The following is a 25,823-nucleotide window of genomic DNA, read 5'->3' as shown; positions in this document are numbered from 1 at the left end:
AAAATCTGGTCGAGAATTGACGGTCAACTCTATTTACTCCTGTGTCATCTTTTTCAGTTGTATGCGTCGCGTTGCTAACGATATACAAAGGACGGAAGCGCGGCTGCTTTGTGTACGTAACCATCGCCATGCCTGGTCCCATGCAACATTTTAAGGACGGCGCTGTTTCGCCAGCGAGCTACGATGGTACAGAAGAGCTAGGCCAGCACGATTCCATGCACACGCACTCACGTGGAGCGTAGTCTAGGGCAGTGTTTTTCAACCACTGTGCCGCAGCACACTAGTGTGTGCCGCGGCACACTAGTGTGTGCCGTGAGATACAGTCTGGTGTGCCGTGGGAGATTATGTAATTTCACCTAATTGGGTTAAAAATATTTTTTGCAAACCAGTAATTATAATTCACAAATAATGTGCCGTTGTTGAGTGTCTGTGCTGTATAGAGCTCGGCAGAGTAACCGTGTAATACTCTTCCATACCAGTAATAATTATAGATTTTATGTGTGAAAAGCACCTTACATTGAGTAAACAACCTCAACGTGCTACAGTGTATTAAAAAAAATAAAATTTAAAAGATGATAAAAAAAAATAATAAAAAAAACTATTACAGCCAAATAGCTAGAATTATATGCATATATCTAAAAAAAAAAAAGCCTTTTTTTTAAAACAAAAAAGAAGGGTTTTTAAGGCTTTTTTTAAAAGCATCCACAGTCTGTGGTGCCCTCATGTGGTCAGGGAGAGCGTTCCACAGACTGGGAGCGGCGGAGCAGAAAGCCCGGTCTCCCATTGTTCGTAGCTTTGTCCTCTGAGGTTGGAGGAGGTTAGCCTGTCCGGAGCGGAGGTGTCGTGTGGAGGATTTGAGGGTGAGTAGTTGTTTGAGGTAGAGGGGGGCATTTCCATGGAGGCCCTGGTGGGTTAGTAGGGAGACTTTGTATTCAACCCTGAGTGGAACAGGAAGCCAGTGAAGGGATTTGAGAGTTGGTGTGATATGGTCATATTTCCGCACTCTCATTAGGTAGTAGCAGGTAGCTAATTGCTTTGTAGATGTCGGGAACATGGTTTGTCGTGATCACAATATGTAGGTGACAGCGGGAGGCAGCGTGCAGGTAAGAAGGTATCTAACGCTTAAACCAAAAATAAACAAAAGGCGAGTGTCGCTAAGAAAAGGCATTGAAGCTTAGGGAAGACTATGCAGAACGAAACTGAACTTGCTGCAAAGTAAACAAAAAACAATGCTGGACGACAGCAAAGACTTACGGCGCGTGGAGCAGTCGGCGTCCACAAAGTACATCCATACATGACATGACAATTAACAATGTCCCCACAAAGAAGGATAGCGTCCGCAAAACTTCAATAGTTTTGATAGCGTTCAAGGAAGACATGAAACTGCTACAGGAAAATACCAACAAAACAGGAAAAGCCTCCGAAATAGGAGCGCAAGACAAGAACTAAAACACGACACAGAAAAAACGTCAAAAACCTCAAAATAAGTCAGGGTGTGATGTGAAAGGTGGTGACAGTACACCTACTTTGAGACAAGAGTCAGAGTGAAGCATGCTTTGTTATGGTTTGAATTCATATCCAACAATTGCGAAAACGACTTTTTATTGTCAATATCTGCTGCAGTTTTCAATGATTTCTGCTGGTGGTGTGTCTAATGTGCCTTGGCTCAGAAAAGGTTGACAAACACTGGTCTAGGGATGTAACGATACGAACATTTCACATCTCTGTTATTGGGATCAAAATGATCACGGTTATCAGTATTATCACAGTATTGTGCTCAAAACACACACACTGACATTTTTGAACCAGTTTTTAAATTGTACATTTAAAAAAAAATACTAAAATACATTGACACACGATATACTTTCATTGGCGGAATAAATATTGAATATTGTTCTGTCTTCTTAAGAGACGTATTATTTTGTTGAGTGTTTCATTAAATATGTTTATCGTCTTCTGTTCTATTTTGTAGAGGTTTTAGAGTGTTTTATAATGATAAACAAAAACAGTTTTTAATCGTGTCACTTCCAGTTTTTAGGACCATTACGTTAGTTCACTTCTTGTTATTATTATTTCGATTATAGTGCAATCACAGTCTGTATGTTCGATGTGCGCAATTGTTTAGTTTCACTCCAATGGGTTTGTATGAGTTTTATCAGGGTATGTTGTTTCTTAATGGTAAAAGACGCTAAGATCTCTCGTATTTGTGTTAGCATTTAAGCTATTTAAGGAGCTAGTGCTAGCATGCTTCTCCAGTTACCGGAGGACACGATCGGTCCACGAATCCGCAAAGACTCCGTCACATCTTGGACTTGCAATTTCTTACGATGAAGCTTCTTCTACGTCATGTTCTGTGATATTTTAATGTTTTATCAATGTTCCGTATGAAAAATAGCCTACCTATCAGTAAAACGGAACAATAATATAAACATGAACATGGGGTAGATTTAATTTTTTTTTACTATTATCGCCACATTGTTTAGTTTCACTCCAATGTGTTTTGTACGAGTTTTATCGGGGTATGTTGTTTCTTAATGGTAAAAGACGCTAAGATCTCTCGTATTTGTGTTAGCATTTAAGCTATTTAAGGAGCTAGCGCTAGCATGCTTCTCCAGTTACCGGAGGACACGATCGGTCCACAAATCCGCAAAGACTCCGTCACTTCTTGGACTTGCAATTTCTTACGACGAAGCTTCTTCTACGTCATGTTCTGTGATATTTTAATGTTTTATTAATGTTTCGTATGAAAAATAGCCTACCTATCAGTAAAACGGAACAATAATATAAACATGAACATGGGGTGGATTTAAATTTTTTTAGTATTATCGCCACATTGTTTAGTTTCACTCCAATGTGTTTTGTACGAGTTTTATCGGGGTATGTTGTTTCTTAATGGTGAACGACGTTAAGGTCTCTCGAATTAGCCGTAAAACAAATTGTCGGATGTGACGATCGTGTCTTCCTAAATTGATCGTGTAGTGACAGTGTCAAAGGTTCGTTCATTTATTAGTGTTATCCATACTTGCCAACCCTCCCGGATTTACCGGGAGACTCCCGAAATTCAGCGCCTCTCCCGAAAACCTCCCGGGACAAATTCTCTCCCGAAAATCTCCTGAAATTCAGGCGGACCTGAGTCCGCTTTCCCACAATATAAAGAACGTCTACAGTAAAGCAGTCCGTCTGCCGTAAACAGCAATGTTGTGACACTCTTAAACAGGACAATACTGCCATCTAGTGCATTTGATGAAAGCACTTTTGTGCGTGCCACACAGCAATGCATAATCAGAGACCCTGTTCAGCATGATTAGAAAGATAGTGACAGAGAATAGAACAAGGATGGACAATTCAACCCTTAACTCAACAATGAGTAGATGAGTGTTATGTGTGTGTATATGTGTAAATAAATGAACACTGAAATTCAAGTATTTCTTTTATTTATATATATATATATATATATATATATATATATATATATATATATATATATATATATATATATATATATATATATATATATATATATATATATATATATATATATATCTCCATCCATCCATCCATTTTCTACCGCTTATTCCCTTCGGGGTCGCGGGGATATATATATATATATATATGAAATACTTGACTTGGTGAATTCTAGCTGTAAATATACTCCTCCCCTCTTAACCACGCCCCCGCCGCACCCACCCCCCACCCCCCACCTCCCGAAATTGGAGGTCTCAAGGTTGGCAAGTATGGTGTTATCAATCACGGTTTCTCATTTGTTTTGATAATACTAATTGTCGGGAGCTGTACCACGGTTTATTATCTTACCGTTTATCGTTCGTTCATTTATTAGTGTTATCAATCACGGTTTTTCATTTGTTTTTGATATTACTAACAGTCGGGAGTTGTCCATCCATTCATCCATCCATCTTCTTCCGCTTATCCGAGGTCGGGTCGCGGGGGCAGCAGCCTAAGCAGGGAAGCACAGACTTCCCTCTCCCCAGCCACTTCGTCCAGCTCTTCCCGGGGGATCCCGAGGCGTTCCCAGGCCAGCCGGGAGACATAGTCTTCCCAACGTGTCCTGGGTCTTCCCGGTGGCCTCCTACCGGTCCGACGTGCCTTAAACACCTCCCTAGGGAGACGTTCGGGTGGCATCCTGACCAGATGCCCGAACCACCTCATCGGGAGTTGTACCGCGTTTATTATCATACCGTTTATCGTTCCATTAGTAGTGGAGGCAAAGAATGACTGCTCCTTGCAGATTCTGAATAAACATACGTGTTTCGTTATAGAAATTAAAAATAAATACATATGATCCAAAATGTATTGTGATCGCTCCTAGTCTGAGTACCTCCTATAAACCTGAGAAATCTTTTGACGATTAAAAACAACTTTTTGAACGGCGAATGCTGAGGTTCCGTGGTCAAGTGTGCTTGCTGCAACCCGACACCTCCTACTAGACGAGTTCTCTCAGTTAGCCTGCAGCAAACAGCAGAGCTGACGGCCATTTTGAGTGCACTGAGTCCTGGTGCAGAAAATGAAGCCGATGGGTGGGGGTGGGGCTGTGCGCAGTGTGCGACAACACTGGAATGTAAGGACTCGCGGTAATCGTGCTCGCAGTTCACAGCGCTCCCTTACTCGCCTGTGCCGTACTTTACTCCGTTGCTTTCTTTTCAGTAGATTAGAATCCTTGCAAAGACAAAAAGACTTTGTGTTGGGACTGAAATGCGTTTTAGTGTCCAGCGAAAGTGTACATTGAATGAAAATCACCTTACCAAAAAAGTACCTTTTGGGTTCTTGCAGGTCAGAAATGCAGGGAAGCTATCAGTCTTAGCAACAGACCGAGTACAGGTATATTACATTTGTGCTCTGTTTCTGAAGTTTTAATCCCATGAATTGGTCCAACTTGTTGTCATGTTAAGACTGGTTGATCTCAGGGTGCATGCTCTTTCACATTCTTCCTTTGGTTTCTGTGTGTAATGTTTCAGTACCCATGCCGTTTTCCCCTGAGACTGTTGAGTACCGTGGTGAAACCCTAGAAATTTCATACATAATGAGTATAACTTTATTAATGGCATGTACTTGCTTGTTGGTGTTGCTGCTAAGTGCGCTCTGTTGCTGGTTGTCACACATTTCTGCTCTCCTGGTTCTTCAGGTCTCGGACGCAGTCAGTGTGTGCAAATTAACGGCTAATGTTTAATGTTGGGAAAAGCTCCTACGCTAAAACCGTCTAAGGCTTGAAACCATACGAGAAAATGTTTTTTTGCATAACCTCTGCACCGCTGCCTAAAACCGGCCTGGATTTATCCGCTCTGATTGGCTGAGGGTTGAGCCAATAGGAAGGTGGGGGGGATGGGAGGTTAGGTTAGGTTGCTGCTGCTGCTTCTTGTTAGCTCCAGTGCTGTTTTTGTTCACCTTTGGGCTAAGGTAAACGTCAGGTAAGATATGAACTGGAAAAAAAAGACATTTGACGCAGATGTTCATTTGTGGGAGAAGGTAAAGCTTCCCTACTTAACGATGCTCCACCTCATGTTTCTCCAGAGAGGGTTATGGAACTGATGTGTAATGGAAGTAAAGAAAACACGGGTATGGGAAATCCAGTTTGGTATGCAGATCTGGAAAAGACTTAATCTGGAAAAGGGCAGCAATGAAATCTACAGGGCTCCACAGTGACCTCTAGTGGTTCCATTCCAAAGCTACATTTGTTTCTGATGCAGGGTCCCAGTAATCCCATGGGGGTTTTGTCAATCCTGAAGGCCTCCGTGTGCTATTAATAATTTGCTCCAATGTCTCTTTGTCCCTCTGCAGGCAGCAATGGAAGTTGTTGTGACGGAAGAGAAGAAGAAGATTTTCCGCGCCAGGAAAACCATGAAGATCAGCGATCGGCACCAACTGGAAGTCCTTCACAGCACTCTGGTGACGGCGGCGGCCGGCGCGTCGGAACCTTCCCCGCCTCTGATGAACGGCTCTCACAAAGAGGACGGGCAGAAGGGCGGGGACGGCGAGCAGAACAGCCACCAGGACTCCAACTCCCCGATCGCCACATCGCCCGCCTCTCAGAGCTCCCCGGCACCGTTCCTGTCACTCAACCTGTCCCCCTCGCCTGTGCCCTCGCAAAGTCCGAAGGACAAGGAAGACTCTGCGCCTTCTTCGCCATTCCACTCGATAAACTTTGAACTGAAAAAGTTGGACGAGAAGGCTGACTCGTCAGAGGAGACTGTTGATGCAGAAGCAAAGGAACCCAAAGAGCAGAAGGATGAGGACGCCAAGGTTTTGGAAAAAACACAGGTACTGTACATTTATGTCTACATCTACCTTACATACGAATGAACTCCAATCAATTCTCATTTTTTAATGGCATCCAACTGGAATGGGAGGATACAATTGCACGATTAATCAACAGGTAATCGACATGTTTTAATTAGTGCGATAACGTAACCGCAAGGGGTAGAGTTTGATTGACAGACGTGTTGGCCAATCAGATTGAGCCTCGCGTTTGTTTGTCTCTGGCTTCAAACAGGGAGAACGAGGTCTCACCTGAGCACGGTTTTTTAAGGGTAGAATTAACCGAACGCAGTGAGCCGTCTTTCCAGTTAGTTATCCACAATCTTTGTACCGGTGGACGGTGAGCGAGACCGCCAGCTTTCACAAGCACGGACAGCGAGCCTCGTGTTCGGCAAAGTCACAAAAATTAAGAGGAAGAAATATGTCCTGTTGTGGTAATATTTCAGCTTCAGGTTGGATGGGCAATATGAGCCCATCAACACGGACGAACAAGCAACACAAAAATGACAAATCCACCTAGTTTTTCCAACTGGGGAAAAAAAGTACTTTAAGATGTTCAATATTTATTCAAGTTGAATTTTTGTTTACAGACGTGAGTCCATTTTTGTGTTTGTTTATTTAAGATAACTGAAAGTTATTGACTTTCCAATTACAGTACAAAGGTAAATAATTTTACAGTAATGAGAAATAAAAGTTTCTATTCTTCTAAATGCTTACTAATAGGGCTGTGAGTCTTTGGGCACCAATCGATTCAATTCGATACGATTCTTGGGGGTAACTATTCCATGAACTACATTCCTCTATAAAATAGATAAACTGCTCTAAGAAATTTCTCTTACTGTTTTTCTTTAATAAAAATATACCCAAATATTTAATAAAGTCGAATACAAATAAGGCAAGATAATTATTCCACTTTTCTCTCTTGTAAAGTAAATGTGTACAGCAGATATAGATCATCTACAGCAGTGGTTCTCAAATGGGGGTACTAGAAGGTATGCCAAGGGGTACGTGAGATTTTTTTTTAAGTATTCTAAAATTGCAACAATTCAAAAATCCTTTATAAATATAAATAAAAACCTATCTTTTTTTCCAAATAGTTCAAGAAAGACCACTACAAATGAGCAATATTTTGCACTGTTATACAATTTAATAAATCAGAAACTGATGACATAGTGCTGTATTTTACTTCTTTTATCTCTTTTTTTCAACCAAAAATGCTTTGCTCTGATTAGGGGGCACCCAAATTAAAAAACATTTCAAAGGGGGTACATCACTGAAAAAAGGTTGAGAACCACTGATCTACATCAACAATATGATTTGTCTGAGTGGCTGGACAGGACAGATAACAGAAAATGTAATATTTTTTATATATATATTAACCATTTTTGATTTATTCTAATCGATTAAGAATAGTTACAAATAAGAAACTCGTTTAATTGGAAAATCAATTTTTTCAGACACCCTTAGTTATTTGCATTATTATTATACATTATGATGACATGACATTATAAACACTGTATAGTTTTACAGAATACTTCTTCAGTTTAAGAGCATGATGGAGACCAAACGTCTGAGTCTGCGTGCATAAAGTCAAATATTTTTTGCATGTAAGTTATTGCATATTGTTCTAATGTGTGGCACCTTGAGACCTCCAAAAGTAACATGTCTTCCTCTTCTAGTTATGTTCCCAGTTGTGTCCATCTATTTGTCTAAAATATAAATATCGCAAATGGAATTGCAATTTTGGAGAGAAAAATTACAATTACCGTATTTTTCGGACCATAGGGCAAACTATCATTGAGCGGGTCTATACATTCGGATTATAAGGCGCATTAAGGAGTCATATTATTATGATTTTTTTCTAAATGTAAAAGACTTCCTTGTGGTCTACATAACATGTGATGGTGGTTCTTTGGTCAAAATGTTGCATAGATGATGTTTTACACATCATCTTCAAGTCACTTTCTGACAGTCTCTTCAGGATGCACCGTTTTGTGGGCGCTCTTATTTACGTGGCTCACCTTCAACAGCGTCTTCTCCCCGTCATCTTTGTTGTAGCGGTGTAGCGTGCAAGGACGGGAGTGGAAGAAGTGTCAAAAGATGGAGCTAACTGTTTTAATGACATTCAGACTTTACTTCAATCAATAACGGAGCTGCATCTCCTCATCCGTTCCTTGGGTAAATTATGTAAACTCGCTACAGTTTTTAGTGCTTTGATAGCTAGTCTACTGACAGATATAAGTAAGAACTTTACACTACTTTATATTAGAAATGGCAACAGCGGAGGATGAATGTCCCATAACAAGAAGATAGAGAAAAAGCAGAAGATTATCGACTGCACAAATTTTCAGGACTCATGCAGATCTCAAATGCACATCAGCAGGTACCAGAAGGTAAGAAAAATTGCTGCGAAACAAAACGCCAGATAATGTCTGCTAATAGGGGCCGTTTTGCAGTCATTATACACGCACTATAATAATACTGGTATGTTTAATGCGGCGACAATCCATCAAGCGGTGCGGCTTCATAGCTTACCAAAGTGGTACTAAAAACATTTTGACAGATGTTTGAGCGCTGTGTGTAATGTTCTATATTCTCAATGGAACATTTAAAGTTTTGGTGTTTGTTTACTGTGTGTATCTCTTATGTGTGACTGCCTTCTACTGGTCACACTTATCATTACACCGTGTACCAAATATTTTAAGTTTCGAGGGCGGTAAACGCAACCAGAATTATGCCGTACATTAGGCGCACCTGGTTATAAGGCGCACTGTCCATTTTTGAGAAAAGGAAAGGATTTTAAGTGAGCCTTATAGTAAAAAAAAGAATCAGAGGCCATTGTTTTTAAAAGTTTGCCACAAAGGCAAGACACCAGGACGGGGGTATAAAGTATGAAACTTGAGATGGTCTTCTCAATTCTTGCTGTTGGAGGAGTACACAGTTTGTGTTTGATACTGTAAGACAAGGCATTATTGTGCTTGTGTCTAAATGTCTGCATGCTGTGTCCTATTAAAAACACAAATGCCGCTTTGCTAGGTGGTTAAGAAAGGCACAGGTGAGTAAATGCCAGATCCTGTGCCATTGATTGTTTTTGTGTGTAAAAAAGAGCCATTTAAAAAAAATTATCTACATTGTCGTTTTTAGGAGGACCAAACCACGCCAGAGGACAAAGCTAGCGATCCCAGTGAGAGCTCCGTTAAAGAATCAGATTCTTCTTTGCCCCCGGCACCTGACTGTGTCGTCCCGATGGAAACAGACTCTCCTCCAAAGGCCACAGCCCCGATAAAGTCTTCTGAATCTTTGACTTCCGATTCCTCCGCTCCTTCCTCTCCTTCCTCTCCTTCTCCCTCTGTGGATATAAAGGCGGATGTAAAACAGGAGGCCAAATGCAACCAAGAGACCAAGAAAAACCCGATAAAAGAAAAGAAGAATGATGTCATCTTTGTGAAAGTGGACACCAAAAAGGAGAAAGTGGAAGATGGGCAGACGTCTAAGCCATCTCGCCCATCGTCTACTCCACCGTCTAATACAGGTAAGATACATCGGAGATATATATTTCTGTCTGCCTCACAAAAGTTTTACTACCATATTCTCCTGACTATGTAAGCCGCACCCAGTAAATTTTAGAAGAAAACATATTTTTCCCTATATTAGCTGCACCGGACTATAAGCGGCAGATATATTTGTTGTGGAGTGAGTTATTAACACAAAAAGATTTTAGATGTATATTTAATTTCCAAACAGTGTCTGTAACATGGCAGTAAAACGGCTGATCAAACAAAACACAAGTCTCCAATCAGCTAAACAGACTCAATAACTCCACAGTGACGTTTTGGTGAATCTACTGAGGAATTTGTGAAAGTGAAACAATACAAAAAGAATGCCATTGTAACGTTATTATACTAACACAGACATTCGTAAACGTGTTAGCATATTAGCTGATGCAACGCTAGCTTCATTACATTACGATGACGGGTACAAATATGCATGAAAACACTCCTACAGACATCACACATGCGACGGTTTAGCAAGTAAGAATTGTTTTAGTTGTATTGTAAAAGTTACAAACGTTGCTTAGAGGGATGAATGATGACCCCATACGAGTAGAAACGCTATGTACGATTAGAAGACAGGACGGCACTAATACTTCCGGTTTCAAAGCTTTAAACAGCAGGAGACCCCTGTAGGCATTCACCCAGCTGCACCTGCAGTGAGCGAACCCGTCCAAAAGATGGCGTCGTAGCACAAACATTGACACACAATTTAAGTGACTTTGCATGTTTTCAATGAAAACTATTAGCATTATGGCGGTCAGTGATGAAAAACCCATAAATTAGCCACACCGTTATAAGCGTAGAAAAAAAGTAGCGGCTTCAGTCTGCGGTGGGACAATGTCACTTTGGACCATTAGGAAGTATTTAAATTCTACTTTACTTGATGAGTTGCTAAGGGGAAAATGTTCTCTAAAGGCTAAGGCTGCAGCTAACGATTATTTTTCTATCGATTTATCTATCGATTATTTTTTCGATTAATCGGTTAATCTATAGATTATTTTTTTGATTAATCTATAGATTATTTTTCCTTTTACCGATTATTTTTTTTATTTAAAATGAAGATGAAAAAATAAATGTAGGCCAGTTTTTTCAAAAGGCATGACTTTTATTTACAAAAAAAAAAAGTATGGCCACTCAGTCAACATTGACAACAACATAACAAAATATTCTGTAACAATGTAAACATTTAAAACTTTTAACATTTAACAAAATTAAAAGTAGCTTATTTGCTTTTTAATGTGCAAATATAAAAGTAAACATCCAGTGCAAATCTTAATATTCTGCAATAGTATAAGCATTTCAAAAGTAAAAGTATTGCTTATTTTGCTTTAAAATGTGCAAAAATAAAGATAAACATCCAATACAAAAAAGTGCAAAACGAATTATTCTGTAACAGTGTAAAACATTTCAACAAAAGTAAAAGTATTGCTTATTTTGCTTAATAACACAACAATGATAGTATGATTAAAGTGAAAGTTAATTGTTCGTTTGTACCTAGTATATGTAACTGTTAATGTTGTAAAAGGTATTTGCACAACTAATTAACGTTAGCGTTAAAGAGGAGCGCGTCTTTGTAAACACTGAACAGGCACGCCTCTCAGAGCGAAACAGTGTTTTAGTTTATGAATTTACAAGGCAGATACAAATGACACATTCATGTTTTTGTGTAATGATGACAACGTATACTCACACGGACCATTGACTAGTTGATGGTGATGGCAAGAACGCTGTCGGGTGTTTTCTTTTCAAATGTTCGTTCATAGCCGTTGTGCTGCCATGATAGGCCATTTCCGCTCCACACAGTGTGCATACAACAACTGTTAAGTGTTTTGCTTTTTTCGCTGTGCTTATCCCACACTTGAAGGGATGTACCAATGCTGAATGTGGCTTCTGGATTTCACTCAAAAGACCAGACCGTAGTTACTTTTTCCTTTTATTTTCCTTTAGTTTGCAACAGTTTTTCTAACGAAGAAACAGCTTCTTTTTTCTTCTTTAGTCTTTTTAGCAGTCTTTAGCAGTGTTAGTAGACTTTAGTAGACTAGTTTCTTTAGCTGTCTTTTGTAGCCTTTAGTAGCCTTTAGCTTCTTTAGCAGGTGGAAAAACCTTTTAAGACAAAACACCACAGCAACACGTAAATAAGCGACGCGTCGACGCACAAAAACGGCGTCGACGTATTTACATAACCGATGACGTCGACGCATCGTTTCAGCCTTAATATATATATATATGTGTGTGTGTGTATATATATATATATACATGTGTGTGTGTATATATATATATATATATATATATATATATATACACATGTGTGTGTGTGTATATATATATATATACATGTGTGTATATTAGAGATGCGCGGATAGGCAATTATTTCATCCGCAACCGCATCACAAAAGTCGTCAACCATCCGCATCCACCCGAATTAACATTTAATCAACAGCGCACCCGCCCGCACCCGCCCGTTGTTATATATCTAATATAGACGATGCAAGGCATTAGTGAGGTTATAAAGCTTTTGCCTGTTATTAAAGAAAGGAGACTGATCCAATGCAGCAATCATCTGGGAGCCGCGCTGAACGCACCTCCAAGCGCGTGGAGGTGCGATGTCCCTCGCACCCGCGGCGGCTCCACCCGGGCTCGCGCCCGAAACTACATTTTTCTGTGCTCCCTCAACACGTGTGGAGAGCCAGAGACACTCTCCAGCACACCTTCCATTATTATCATCGGTGAAAGGAGGAGCAGACATAAGAGGGCATGTACTATGCAACATAGTACATTTTCAGGTGGAGATGCTATTTCCTGTGTTTCAAGTTATCATTTTTATTATTATACCATGTAATTATGGCCACAGCTATGACACTGAGGGCATACGTGGGAATAATTTTATAGTTCACTTGAATTGGACTTCCTTTTCATTTGTTATCAGAATTAATATTCAACACAAAGTTTCACTTTTAATTCAGTTTTGTTTTAAATCTTTTGGAAGGTACTGCTTGGTCTAGTTAGTAAATGCAAATGCTATCAAAAGCCATATGCTGGTAAGTAATTTTTTTTAATTTTTTTTACAATGCAGCTGCAGCAGTACTGAAATACCTAGGGGAACTGCACTTTTTTGCCTATCGTTCACAATCATTTAGAAAGACATGACGATGGATGTTTTTTTTTTCATGCATTCTGAACAGTAAATAAATGGGATCAAAAGTCAGCTTACAATGACGCTTATGGAAGTCACTGTATTCTGCCTAAAAAACATAAAAGAAACATTCAAACACCTTTGTTAAGGTTTTATATACATGTTGTAAGTATATATGTCATGTAGTAACATTCATAATAACATGTAATATATACATGATGTAAGTATATGTGTCATGTAGTAACATTCATAATAACATGTAATATATACATGATGTAAGTATATATGTCATGTAGTAACATTCATAATAACATGTAATATATACATGATGTAAGTACATATGTCATGTAGTAACATTCATAATAACATGTAATATATACATGATGTAAGTATATATGTCATGTAGTAACATTCATAATAACATGTAATATATACATGATGTAAGTATATATGTCATGTAGTAACATTCATAATAACATGTAATATATACATGATTTAAGTATATATGTCATTTGGTAACATTCATAATAACATGTAATATATACATGATGTAAGTATATATGTCATGTAGTAACATTCATAATAACATGTAATATATACATGATGTAAGTACATATGTCATGTAGTAACATTCATAATAACATGTAATATATACATGATGTAAGTATATATGTCATGTAGTAACATTCATAATAACATGTAATATATACATGATGTAAGTATATATGTCATGTAGTAACATTCATAATAACATGTAATATATACATGATTTAAGTATATATGTCATGTGGTAACATTCATAATAACATGTAATATATACATGATGTAAGTATATATGTCATGTAGTAACATTCATAATAACATGTAATATATACATGATGTAAGTATATATGTCATGTAGTAACATTCATAATAACATGTACTATATACATGATGTAAGTATATATGTCATGTAGTAACATTCATAATAACATGTAATATATACATGATGTAAGTATATATGTAATGTAGTAACATTCATAATAACATGTACTATATACATGATGTAAGTATATATGTCATGTAGTAACATTCATAATAACATGTACTATATACATGATGTAAGTATATATGTAATGTACGGTAGTAACATTCATAATAACATGTAATATATACATGATGTAAGTATATGACTACCTCTTGAAGCTCATGGAGAGAATGCCAAGAGTGTGCAAAGCAGTAATCAGAGCAAAGGGTGGCTATTTTGAAGGAACTAGAATATAAAACATGTTTTCAGTTATTTCACCTTTTTGTGTTACGTACATAACTCCACATGTGTTCATTCATAGTTTTGATGTGACAATCTACAATGTAAATAGTCATAAAAATAAAGAAAACACATTGATTTGATTAGATTTTTATTACGGATCCCCATTAGCTGGTTGCCACAACAACCCACTAGTCTTCCTGGGGTCCACAAACTCAATACAATGACAATTAAAAGCATATAATTATAACTACACAATAGAGAAACAAATAAAAGCATCAACAAGCAAACAATTTGCAGTCACAGAATAATAATGAATGAGGAGAAAGTGTGTCCAAACTTTTGGCCTGTACTGTATACAGTATATTGTTGGTACAATTAGTTTACCTGTTTATATTTATTGTTAGCCCCGCCAATGTTAAATGATATTTCCAGTTGTGGTAAATAATTTGACCCACTTTCACGTTGAGTTTTACCAGTCACTATTTGGTGATACTTTTCTTTTTGCTAATGTGTTGTTCATCACAATCATGTTCTTATGATTACACACTTTTTGTATTTGACTGAGCAAATGCTATTTTATCATAGTAAATATGCTAAGTTATAGTATTCCTATTGGAAATGTAATCTTAGTAGAGTTTTAACAATGGAATGCGTGAGTCTGAGAAGAGAGATCCAGTATGTTGAGGTAACGAATGTCACGTTCATGGAAATATTTTGTCTTTTCGACAGCGTCGCACGAGAGTAATTCTTCTTCCGGACTCAAGCGCACTTTATCAGAGGGCTTCGACAACGACGGGCAGGCTGTGAAAAGAGAGGGGAAGAGACCGAAGGTGGAACGAGGAGAGTTGGAGGCTGAACTGGAACTGAAAATAACGGCCAAAGCTGGCAGTCACCACAAGCTGGAGAAGGTTTGCATCACTTTTGCAAAGGTCTTAATTATTGTCAACACATTTATCACTTAGAAAAGTTGTTGTATTTCCCCATTTTGGAGAACATTTTATTGGACAAGGATGTTTTAAATATTTTCCAGTGTTTTGCCCATCCCCACACTTTGTTTTTTAATTGATTATTTTTGTATGGATTGGTGATTCATTCTAAACAACTGAGGCAAAAATCAATCGCACTCCTTTGCTTAGCTGCAAGTTAGGATGTGCAATTTGGATAATTTTTGTCAAATCCAATCTTTTCATGTAAATCGTTCAAATCACCAAAAAAAATGCGACGTCCAATGTGAACGCAGTCCGACCCGCATGCGGACATGACGTCACACGCGCTGCAAAGTAAACATGGCTCCAGTTCTCGATGGTCTCACACGTGTCCAGTCTACTGAAAATTACTTTAGAAAAGTAATTAATTATAGTTACTTGTTACTTTACCAAAAAAGTAATTGAATTACTAACGGAATTACTTTTAAAATGAACTACTAGGGAAAGTAATTAATACGTTACTTTAAAAAAACTTCAGATTTCTGGCTTTTGCGGTATAGAGGACACTGTGTGTCTGTGTTTTTAAAAGGCGGAGCCTGTTGCCAAGCGACGTCATCCAGGGTTTCAACTGAGCTGTTTTTCTAAGCTTTAGTAGTTAGCAGCTTTTGAAACATTTCGCCAGATTGTGTTACCTCTGCTTGGTAAAGAGATTGAATGTACTTCGATGGCTGTCATGTCTTCTTGTCAACAAACGGTGTATTGTTTGGATGGAAAGTTTGTCACTTCATTGTTTTGTTTTTCCTTATCCCTATTGTGTACGTGACTGGTTGTCTGCTGTGTCACAGTGTGATGTTGCCACTTCCCGTTTGATATCACGTTCATTTTAGCACGGCGCTGCTTGATGCTTTCACCAGTAAAACGTTATTTCCTGCACTTATGACGCTGTCTTGTTGTCGACATAAAACCACATCAGAAGTAGCGTGCCACGTTACATCAAGCTATCGCTAACAGCGTTGTAATGGACCTAAAAGTGGTCAATTAGACCAGTGTTTTTCAACCTTTTTTGAGCCAAGGCACATTTTTTGTGTTGAAAAAATGCAGAGGCACACCACCAGCAGAAATCATTAAAAAACGAAACTCGGTTGACAGTAAAAAGTCGTTGTCGCAATTGTTGGATATGACTTTAAAGCATAACCAAGCATGCATCACTATAGCTCTTGTCTCAAAGTAGGTGTACTGTCACATCACACCCTGACTTATTTGGAGTCTGTGTGTAGTGTTTTAGTTCTTGTCTTGCGCTCCTCTTTTGGTGGCTTTTTCCTCTTTTGTTGGTATTTTTCCTCTTTTGTTGGTATTTTTCTGTAGCAGATGTCTTCCTTTGAGCGATATTTCCCGCATCTACTTTGTTTTAGCAATCAAGAATATTTCAGTTGTTTTATCCTTCTTTGTTGGGACATTGTTGATTGTCATGTCATGTTGGGATGTACATTGTGGATGTCGTCTTTGCTCCACAGTAAGTCTTTGCTGTTGTCCAGCATTCTGTTTTTGTTTACTTTGTAGCCAGGGAAGTTTTAGTTTGGTTCTGCATAGCCTTCCCTAAGCTTCAATGCCTTTTCTTAGGGGCACTTACCTATTGTTTATTTTTGGTTTAAGCATTAGTTACCTTTTTACCTGCACGCTGCCTCCCGCTGTTCCCAACATCTACAAAGCAATTAGCTACCGACTGCCATCTACTGATATGGAAGAGTATTACACGGTTACTCTGCCGAGCTCTAGACAGCACCGACACTCAACAACAACACATCATTTGCAGACTATAATTACTGGTTTGCAAAACATATTTTTAACCCAAATAGGTGACATTAGATCATCTCCCACGGCACACCAAACTGTATCTCACGGCACAGTAGTTGAAAAACACAGAATTAAAAGTAACGGTTGAATAACACCAGTATTACGAACACTGGTCATGGCAATATCAAGGATTTAGTGCGATCAATGTCAACATTTTCTGAACTAAATCATTGCGCTTAGAAGATTAAGAAGGAGGAGGACAAGCATTGTGACTCTCGCAGTTTGTGGGACCTTTGCTTCCACGTCTGCTCTACATTTTTACTCAAATATTGTTTTAAAAAAGTTTTAAAAAGCCTTTTTTTAGATTTATGCGTGCTAGTTCTGGCTATTAAGCTGTTCTAGTTTTTATTTTTATTTTTTTATTTTATTTTTTATTTTTTAATACACTGTAGCAGTTTGAGGTTGTTTGCTCAATGTAAAGTGCTGTTTTACAGATAAAATCTATTATTATTATTATTATTATTATTACCCCAACATGAAAGGTTGTTTTTGCATAGCAGTATCAAATATAAGTGCATCAATGTGTATAACTTTTTTTCCCCCAGATTGTCCAGCAATTAGTGGAGGAACGGTTGAGGGTCATCGAGATGTCCATTTATGAGAAGAATTTCCAGGAACTGAAGGGCAGAGTTGACAAGATTGACTGTGCCACTAAACACCAGACGGCCATCCACTCTCTACAGGTACGTTGAAGACTACATTCGTACAATTCATGTCTGTACAGGAGTGCTTTCTTTGGGGGCCACATCGCCGTTATGTATGACCTCAGAGGGCCGCTTCTCACAGTGAATGAGATTATTGCACAAGTTCCTATGCACTTTTTTTTTTTTACTGTAAAAGCTACAGTGGTTTTTACAGCCACTGTTTTGTCTTGGTAAAAAACTGGCAGCTAATTCCCCAGGATTTTACTGTGAAATGTACTGCTTTTTTATGTAAATGAAAAAAGTTTTTTGACAGTAAAATTCTGGCATCTGAGCTGCCTTTTTTTTCTTTCCATAAAGCAACTGTAGAATTTACGATGTATTACTGTAAAGATCAAAACTGTACCACAGTTTTTACAGTAAAAAAACTGGCAGCTCAGCACCAGAAAAACAGTGGCAGTTTTTTTTCCCATTACCCAATATTATTGCCAAAATATAATGGCAATAATATTGTTTATTGACAAAAATTTGTAGGTCAATACATTGTCAAGCAATTTTTTTAATTTTTGCTTGTTTTTTCTTTACTATGGTCGTCAGCGAAGAAAAATCCATAAATTAGCCGCACAGTTTGACAAGCTGCAGGGTTCATAGCGTAGGAAAAAAGTAGCGGCTTATAGTCCGGAATTTAACGCATTTTTTCCCCGTCAAAATGGAAAGAATGAACACCTTTGATAATAAAAGATAAGGTACCGTATTTTTTTGACCATAGTACTTACCGGATTATAAGGCGAACTGCCGATGAGCGGGTCTATTCAGGTCTTTTTTCATACAAAAGGCGCATTAAAGAGGTCATATTATGATTTTTTTTCTAGATTCAGAACACTATCTTGTGGTCTACATAACATGTGATGGTGGTTCTTTGGTCAAATTGTTGCATAGATGATGTTTTACACATCATCTTCAAGTCGCTTTCTGACAGTCTCTTCAGGATGCACCGTTTTGTGGACGCTCTTATTTACGTGGCTCACCTTCGACAGCGTCTTCTCCCCATCATCTTTGTTGTAGCGGTGTAGCGTGCAAGGACGGGAGTGGAAGAAGTGTCAAAAGATGGCGCTAACTGTTTTAATGACATTCAGACTTTACTTCAATCAATAACGGAAATGTGTCCCGTGAAAAACCGTCTGACCGGAACTCTCTAATAACTAAAGTTCCTTGGGTGAATAATGTAAACTCACTATACCGGTATGTTTTAGTGCTTTCATGGCGAGTTTACTGACAGATATAAGTAAGAATTTCACACTACTTTATATTAGAAATGGCAACAGTGGAGGATGAATGTCCCATAACAAGAAGATAGAGAAAAAGAAGAAGCTTATGACGACGGTGTCGACATGGACTACAATTGCGGACACACGCACATTTTCAGGACTTATGCAGATCCCACATACAGATCAGTATGTAACAGAAGGTAAGAAAAGTTGCTTTTGCATAATATTGCGAAACAAAACGCCAGATAATGTCTGCTCATAGGTGCCATTTTGCGGTCCTTATACACACACACACCATAATAATACTCCTATGTTTAATTCGCCGACAATCCATCAAGCGGTGTGGCTTCATAGCTTACCGAAGTGGTACTAAAACATTTTGACAGATTTTCCAGCGCCGTGTGTCCATCCATCCATCTTCTTCCGCTTATCTGAGGTCGGGTCGCGGGGGCAGCAGCCTAAGCAGGGAAGCCCAGACTTCCCTCTCCCCAGCCACTTCGTCCAGCTCCTCCCGGGGGATCCCGAGGCGTTCCCAGGCCAGCCGGGAGAAATATTCTTCCCAACGTCTCCTTGGTCTTCCCCGTGGCCTCCTACCGGTCGGACGTGCCCTAAACACCTCCCGAGGGAGGCGTTCGTGTGGCATCCTGACCAGATGCCCGAACCACCTCATCTGGCTCCTCTCCATGTGGAGGAGCAGCGGCTTTTCTTTGAGTTCCTCCCGGATGACAGAGCTTCTCACCCTATCTCTAAGGGAGAGCCCCGCTACCCGGCGGAGGAAACTCATTTCAACCGCTTGTACCCGTGATCTTGTCCTTTTCTGTCATAACCCAAAGCTCATGACCATAGGTGAGGATGGGAACGTAGATCGACCGGTAAATTGAGAGCTTTGCCTTCCGGCTCAGCTCCTTCTTCACCACAACGGATCGATACAGCGTCCGCATTACTGAAGACGCTGCACCGATCCGCCTGTCGATCTCACCATCCACTCTTCCCTCACTTGTGAACAAGACTCCCAGGTACTTGAACTCCTCCACTTTGGGCAAGATCTCCTCCCCAACCCGGAGATGGCACTCCACCCTTTTCCGGGCGAGAACCATGGACTCGGACGTGCGCCGTGTGTAACGTTCTATATTCTCAATGGAACATTTACAGTTTTAGGGTTGTTTACTGCCGTCATATTGCAGTCTACTTGATCTCTTATGTGTGACTGCCACCTACTGGTCACACTTATCATTACACTATGTACCAAATAAAATTGCTTCGAGGTCAGTAAGCACAACCAGACTTATTCCGTACATTAGGCCAGTGTTTTTCAACCTTTTTTGAGCCAAGGCACATTTTTTGCGTTGAAAAAAATGCGGAGGCACACCACCAGCAGAAATCATTAAAAAACGAAACTCAGTTGACAGTAAAAAGTGTTTGTCGCAATTGTTGGATATGACTTTAAAGCATGGCCCTGTGATGAGGTGGCGACTTGTCCAGGGTGTACCCCGCCTTCCGCCCGAATGCAGCTGAGATAGGCTCCAGCGACCCCAAAAAGGGACAAGCAGTAAAAAATGGATGGATGGACTTTAAAGCATAACCAAGCATGCATCACTATAGCTCTCGATCAAGAATATTTCAGTTGTTTTTATCCTTCTTTGTGGGGACATTGTTGATTGTCATGTCATGTTTGGATGTACATTGTCTTTGCTCCACAGTAAGTCTTTGCTGTCGTCCAGCATTCTGTTTTTGTTTACTTTGCAGCCAGTTCAGTTTTAGTTTCGTTCTGCATAGCCTTCCCTAAGCTTCAATTACTTTTCTTAGGGGCACTCACCTTTTGTTTTTGGTTTAAGCATTAGATACCTTTTTACCTGCGCACTGCCTCCCGCTGTTTCCGATATCTACAAAGCAATTAGCTACCTGCTGCCACCTGCTGATATAGAAGAGTATTACACGGTTACTCTGCCAAGCTCTAGACAGCACCGACACTCAACAACAACACATCATTTGCAGACTATAATTAGTGCTTTGCAAAACATATTTTTAATCCAAATAGGTGAAATTAGCTCATCTCACGCGGCACACCAGACTGTATCTCACTGCACACTAGTGGTTGAAAAACACTGCATTAGGCGCACCGGGTTATAAGGCGCACTATCGAATTTTGAGAAAATGAAAGGATTTTAAGTGCGCCTTATAGTCCGAAAAATACGGTACTTTATTGACACACATTATTTCCAGGCTTGAGTTTGGCACCTGTGCTCAAAATGATAACCTTTTCTGCTCATCACTCAGGCCAAGATAGCCCGACTGTCCAAAAAGTTTGGCGAGGCTAATCAGGCGTCAGAGAACAAAAGGAAACAAGAGGTGAGTCGTTTGCTATCAGGAATATTTAGCATCTGTCAGCTAAGTATTCTTTCTGACAATGTCTCCATTTCCGTAGGCGCTTGCTGCCGCCGCCAATGCTTCTGCCGCCGCCGCCGCTTCCGCCGCCGTCTCCGCCGCCAAGACGTCCCTCGCAACCGCTCCTCAAATTACACGGTGAGTGCGTCCACACCTTCTTGTGTCTTGACCCAGGTCCACTCTTCCTCTCATTGGCGTGAGGGGCAAAGACCCTTTTCTATCACGCTCAGTCGGCTCATTTCATTAATATCAGCACACCTGTTATTAATAAATAATACAACAAATGTACTTTGGCCCTTGTACGAACGTGACAATACCGGACTAAAGCCAGCACTTCATGTTCACAATGGGGTTGTCCCTGGTTGCTATCGCCATTTTGACTAACTCACTAAAACACGACATCGCTATCATTTTATGTTGCTCACCTTCGCTTGGCCAGGATCACCTTAAACCTAAAACCAAGTCGATTTCTCCCAGACGATACTGTCTGTGTTGCATACCGGCAAAGTCCGCCTCCTGGTCCCGAGTCTTGTGACGTTCTACAAAACCAAGGCTGAGCCTTTCTTCAGGCCGTGCAGAGTGTAGTTACAACTGCACCTCTCCTCCCAACAGCGGGCTCCCTTGGCAGACTATAGCGCCGTGGCCCCCAGGTCCCAGAAAGGAAGTGGCGCCCTCCGGCGGGAAGACCCCCGTGCGCTTTGACGAGAAGAAGAAGAAAAAAGAAGAGCCCAAGAAGAAAAAGGAGAAAGAAGTGACGCGCGTCAAGACCTGGGCGAGTGATATGAGCCAGTACAGTGAGGGAAAATGCAAGGCGGACATTAAACTGCGTTCGATCCCGGACGCGTTGGAGAAAGTGCTCTACCAAAACTCCAAGAGAACCCCGGACGGTCACCGGCCCGAGCGTTACGCCTCATACATATTCCGATACCTCGTCCCCTACGATGTTTACTGCGGCTGGGTGAAAAGGGTCAACTACACCGGCGCCATGGGCAAGGAGGCTCTGCCCAAGAACTTAAGGCGGAGCCTGAGGACGCACGTGGAGCGTAGGTTTCCCAGCCTGTCGTCCAACAGCTGGAGGGAGATCCGGGACGTCGTCAATGAACTCCTGCGAGTGAAGAGGAAGCCCGACTGTTTCCAAAAACACCACAAAAAAGTCTTTGTCTTTTTGCCCGGCCTGTGTTAAAGTGACAGATGCATTCTGGGACAATTGCCATTGGGGTGTAGGCAGCGCCCCGAATGACCAACACCCCTGTCAAAGTTTGACTTGTCAGTTTTTCATTCAAATCCGAGTATTGGTAAATGGGTTATACTTGTATAGCGCTTTTCTACAAACCCCGTTTCCATATGAGTTGGGACAGTCTGTTAGATGTAAATATTAACGGAATACAATGATTTGCAAATCCTTTTCAACCCATATTCAGTTGAATATGCTACAAAGACAACATATTTGATGTTCAAACTCATAAACTTTATTTTTTTTTTGCAAATAATAATTAACTTAGAATTTCATGGCTGCAACACGTGCCAAAGTAGTTGGGAAAGGGCATGTTCACCACTGTGTTACATGGCCTTTCCTTTTAACAACACTCAGTAAACGTTTGGGAACTGAGGAGACACATTTTTGAAGCTTCTCAGGTGGAATTCTTTCCCATTCTTGCTTGATGTACAGCTTAAGTTGTTCAACAGTCCGGGGGTCTCCGTTGTGGTATTTTAGGCTTCATAATGCACCACACATTTTCAATGGGAGACAGGTCTGGACTACAGGCAGGCCAGTCTAGTACCCGCACTCTTTTACTATGAAGCCACGTTGATGTAACACGTGGCTTGGCATTATCTTGCTGAAATAAGCAGGGGCGTCCATGGTAACGTTGCTTGGATGGCAACATATGTTGCTCCAAAACTTGTATGTACATTTCAGCATTAATGGCGCCTTCACAGATGTGTAAGTTACCCATGTCTTGGGCACTAATACACCCCCATACCATCACAGATGCTGGCTTTTCAACTTTGCGCCTATAACAATCCGGATGGTTCTTTTCCTCTTTGGTCCGGAGGACACAACGTCCACAGTTTCCAAAAACAATTTGAAATGTGGACTCGTCAGACCACAGAACACTTTTCCACTTTGTATCAGTCCATCTTAGATGAGCTCAGGCCCAGTGAAGCCGACGGCATTTCTGGGTGTTGTTGATAAACGGTTTTCGCCTTGCATAGGAGAGTTTTAACTTGCACTTACAGATGTAGCGACCAACTGTAGTTACTGACAGTGGGTTTCTGAAGGGTTCCTAAGCCCATGTGGTGATATCCTTTACACACTGATGTCGCTTGTTGATGCAGTACAGCCTGAGGGATGGAAGGTCACGGGCTTAGCTGCTTACGTGCAGTGATTTCTCCAGATTCTCTGGACCCTTTGATGATATTACGGACCGTAGATGGTGAAATCTCTAAATTCCTTGCAATAACTGGTTGAGAAAGGTTTTTCTTAAACTGTTCAACAATTTGCTCACGCATTTGTTGACAAAGTGGTGACCCTCGCCCCATCCTTGTTTGTGAATGACTGAGCATTTCATGGAATCTACTTTTATACCCAATCATGGCACCCACCTGTTCCCAATTAGCCTGCACACCTGTGGGAGGTTCCAAATAAGTGTTTGATGAGCATTCCTCAACTTTATCAGTATCGATTGTCACCTTTCCCAACTTCTTTGTCACGTGTTGCTGGCATCAAATTCTAAAGTTAATGATTATTTGCACACAAAAAAATGTTTATCAGTTTGAACATCAAATATGTAGTTTTTGTAGCATATTCAACTGAATATGGGTTGAAAAGGATTTGCAAATCATTGTATTCCGTTTATATTTACATCTAACACAATTTCCCAACTCATATGGAAACGGGGTTTGTACCTTCAAGGTACTCAAAGCGCTTTTGACACCATTTCCACATTCACCCATTCGCACACACATTCACACACTGATGGTGGGACGTGACTAGGTTGGGTAGAAGTTGGGGATTGAACCAGGAACCCTCAGGTTGCTGGTACGGCCACTCTCCGAACCGCGCCACGCCATTTTACTCAAGTATTGAGTATACGAGTATTCTTCTCACAGTCGTACACTTTGTACATCGCCTAATCTTCAGGGTGATGCCGGTGTTATTTCCAGTCAAGAAAAACTTGTCAAAATTTGCCACGGGTGTGAAGAATTCCGGGCTCGGTTGTATCGAACTCGATCAGGGGTCGGCAACCCAAAATGTTGAAGGAGCCATGTTGGACCGAAAATACAGAAAACTAATTTGTCTGGAGCCGGCAAAATTTAAAAGTGTTACAATGAAGACAACACATGATATAAGTGTCTATATTAGTTATATTAGCCTACTATCAAAATGACTTTAAAATTATTATATAAGTGTTATTATGAAGTAGGGGTGTAACGGTACGTTTATTTGTATTGAACCGTTTCGGTACGGGGGTTTCGGTTCGGTTCGGAGGTGTACCGAACGAGTTTCCACACGGACATATTAAGTAGCGTAGCGCACGTTGTGTAAACAATGCACACCATACTTGCCAACCCTCCCGAATTTTCCGGGAGACTCCCGAAATTCAGCGCCTCTCCCGAAAACCTCCCGGGACAAATATTCTCCCGAAAATCTCCCGATTTTCAGCCGGAGCTGGAAGCCACGCCCCCTCCAGCTCCATGCGGACCTGAGTGAGGACAGTAGAGATGCGCGGATAGGCAATTATTTCATCCGCAACCGCATCAGAAAGTCGTCAACCATCCGCAATCCACCCGATCTAACATTTGATCAGAACCGCATCCGCCCGCCATCCGCCCGCACCCGCCCGTTGTTATATATCTAATATAGACGATGCAAGGCATTAGTGAGGTTATAAAGCTTTTGCCTGTTAAAGAAAGGAGACTGATCCAATGCAGCACAGACATTCGCTTGCCACGCTGTCACGACCCAGACGCACACCAGTGCGCAATCATATGGGAGCCGCGCTGAGCGCACCTCCAAGCGCGTCTCGCTGCCGGCGACGGCCGGGTATATGGGCCCGACGCTCCAGCGCCATCCATTTTCAGGGCTAGTTGATTCGGCAGGTGGGTTGTTACACACTCCTTAGCGGGTTCCAACTTCCATGGCCACCGTCCTAGCTGCTGTCTATATCAACCAGGGTGAGCCCCACCCCTTTCGTGAGCGCACTGCGCGCGGAGTGACCCCTGTTACGCGCCCCCGGCAACAGGGGTGGCGGGCAGGTAAGCTGCGCGGGCGGAGCGCGCGGAGTGACCCCTGTTACGAGCCCCCGGCCACGGGGGTGGCGGGCAGGTAAGCTGCTTACCTGCTGCGCGTGACGCCGGCCGCGGCGAAGGCGGACGAGGCGGGGTGTCGGTGCGGTGGGCGCGGTGGTGACCCTGGACGTGCGTCGGGCCCTTCTCGCGGATCGCCTCAGCTACGGCTCTCGGGGGAAGGGGCCTCGGTCCCGGACCCCGGCGAGGCGTCGGGGGCCTTCTCCGCTCCGTAAAAGTGTCCATCTCTGTTTTT

At 41.0% G+C, this 25,823-nt stretch overlaps 1 protein-coding gene across 7 annotated transcripts in view; it reads left to right on the top strand.

Annotated features, from left to right (window-relative positions):
• Positions 1–25,823, top strand: part of atf7ip (activating transcription factor 7 interacting protein) — a 72,793-nt gene that overhangs the window by 33,773 nt on the left and 13,197 nt on the right. For 6 of the 7 annotated variants that reach the window (XM_061976966.1, XM_061976968.1, XM_061976964.1 and 3 more), the window contains exons 2-7: positions 5,794–6,273; positions 9,415–9,802; positions 14,936–15,114; positions 17,532–17,669; positions 21,173–21,244; positions 21,321–21,418. In XM_061976966.1, the coding sequence (XP_061832950.1) occupies positions 5,800–6,273; positions 9,415–9,802; positions 14,936–15,114; positions 17,532–17,669; positions 21,173–21,244; positions 21,321–21,418 (1,349 nt within the window). In that variant the 5' untranslated portion in view covers positions 5,794–5,799. Of the gene's footprint in view, positions 1–57; positions 113–5,793; positions 6,274–9,414; positions 9,803–14,935; positions 15,115–17,531; positions 17,670–21,172; positions 21,245–21,320; positions 21,419–25,823 lie in introns of those variants that run through there. The other variant, XM_061976965.1, reaches the window with a different exon arrangement.

This window comes from Nerophis lumbriciformis, linkage group LG16, assembly GCF_033978685.3.
Source record: "Nerophis lumbriciformis linkage group LG16, RoL_Nlum_v2.1, whole genome shotgun sequence".
NCBI classification, from domain to species: Eukaryota; Metazoa; Chordata; class Actinopteri; order Syngnathiformes; family Syngnathidae; genus Nerophis; species Nerophis lumbriciformis.
The sequence above is the reverse complement of the archived record's forward strand: the minus strand, read 5'-3'. Positions and strand labels throughout refer to the sequence as shown.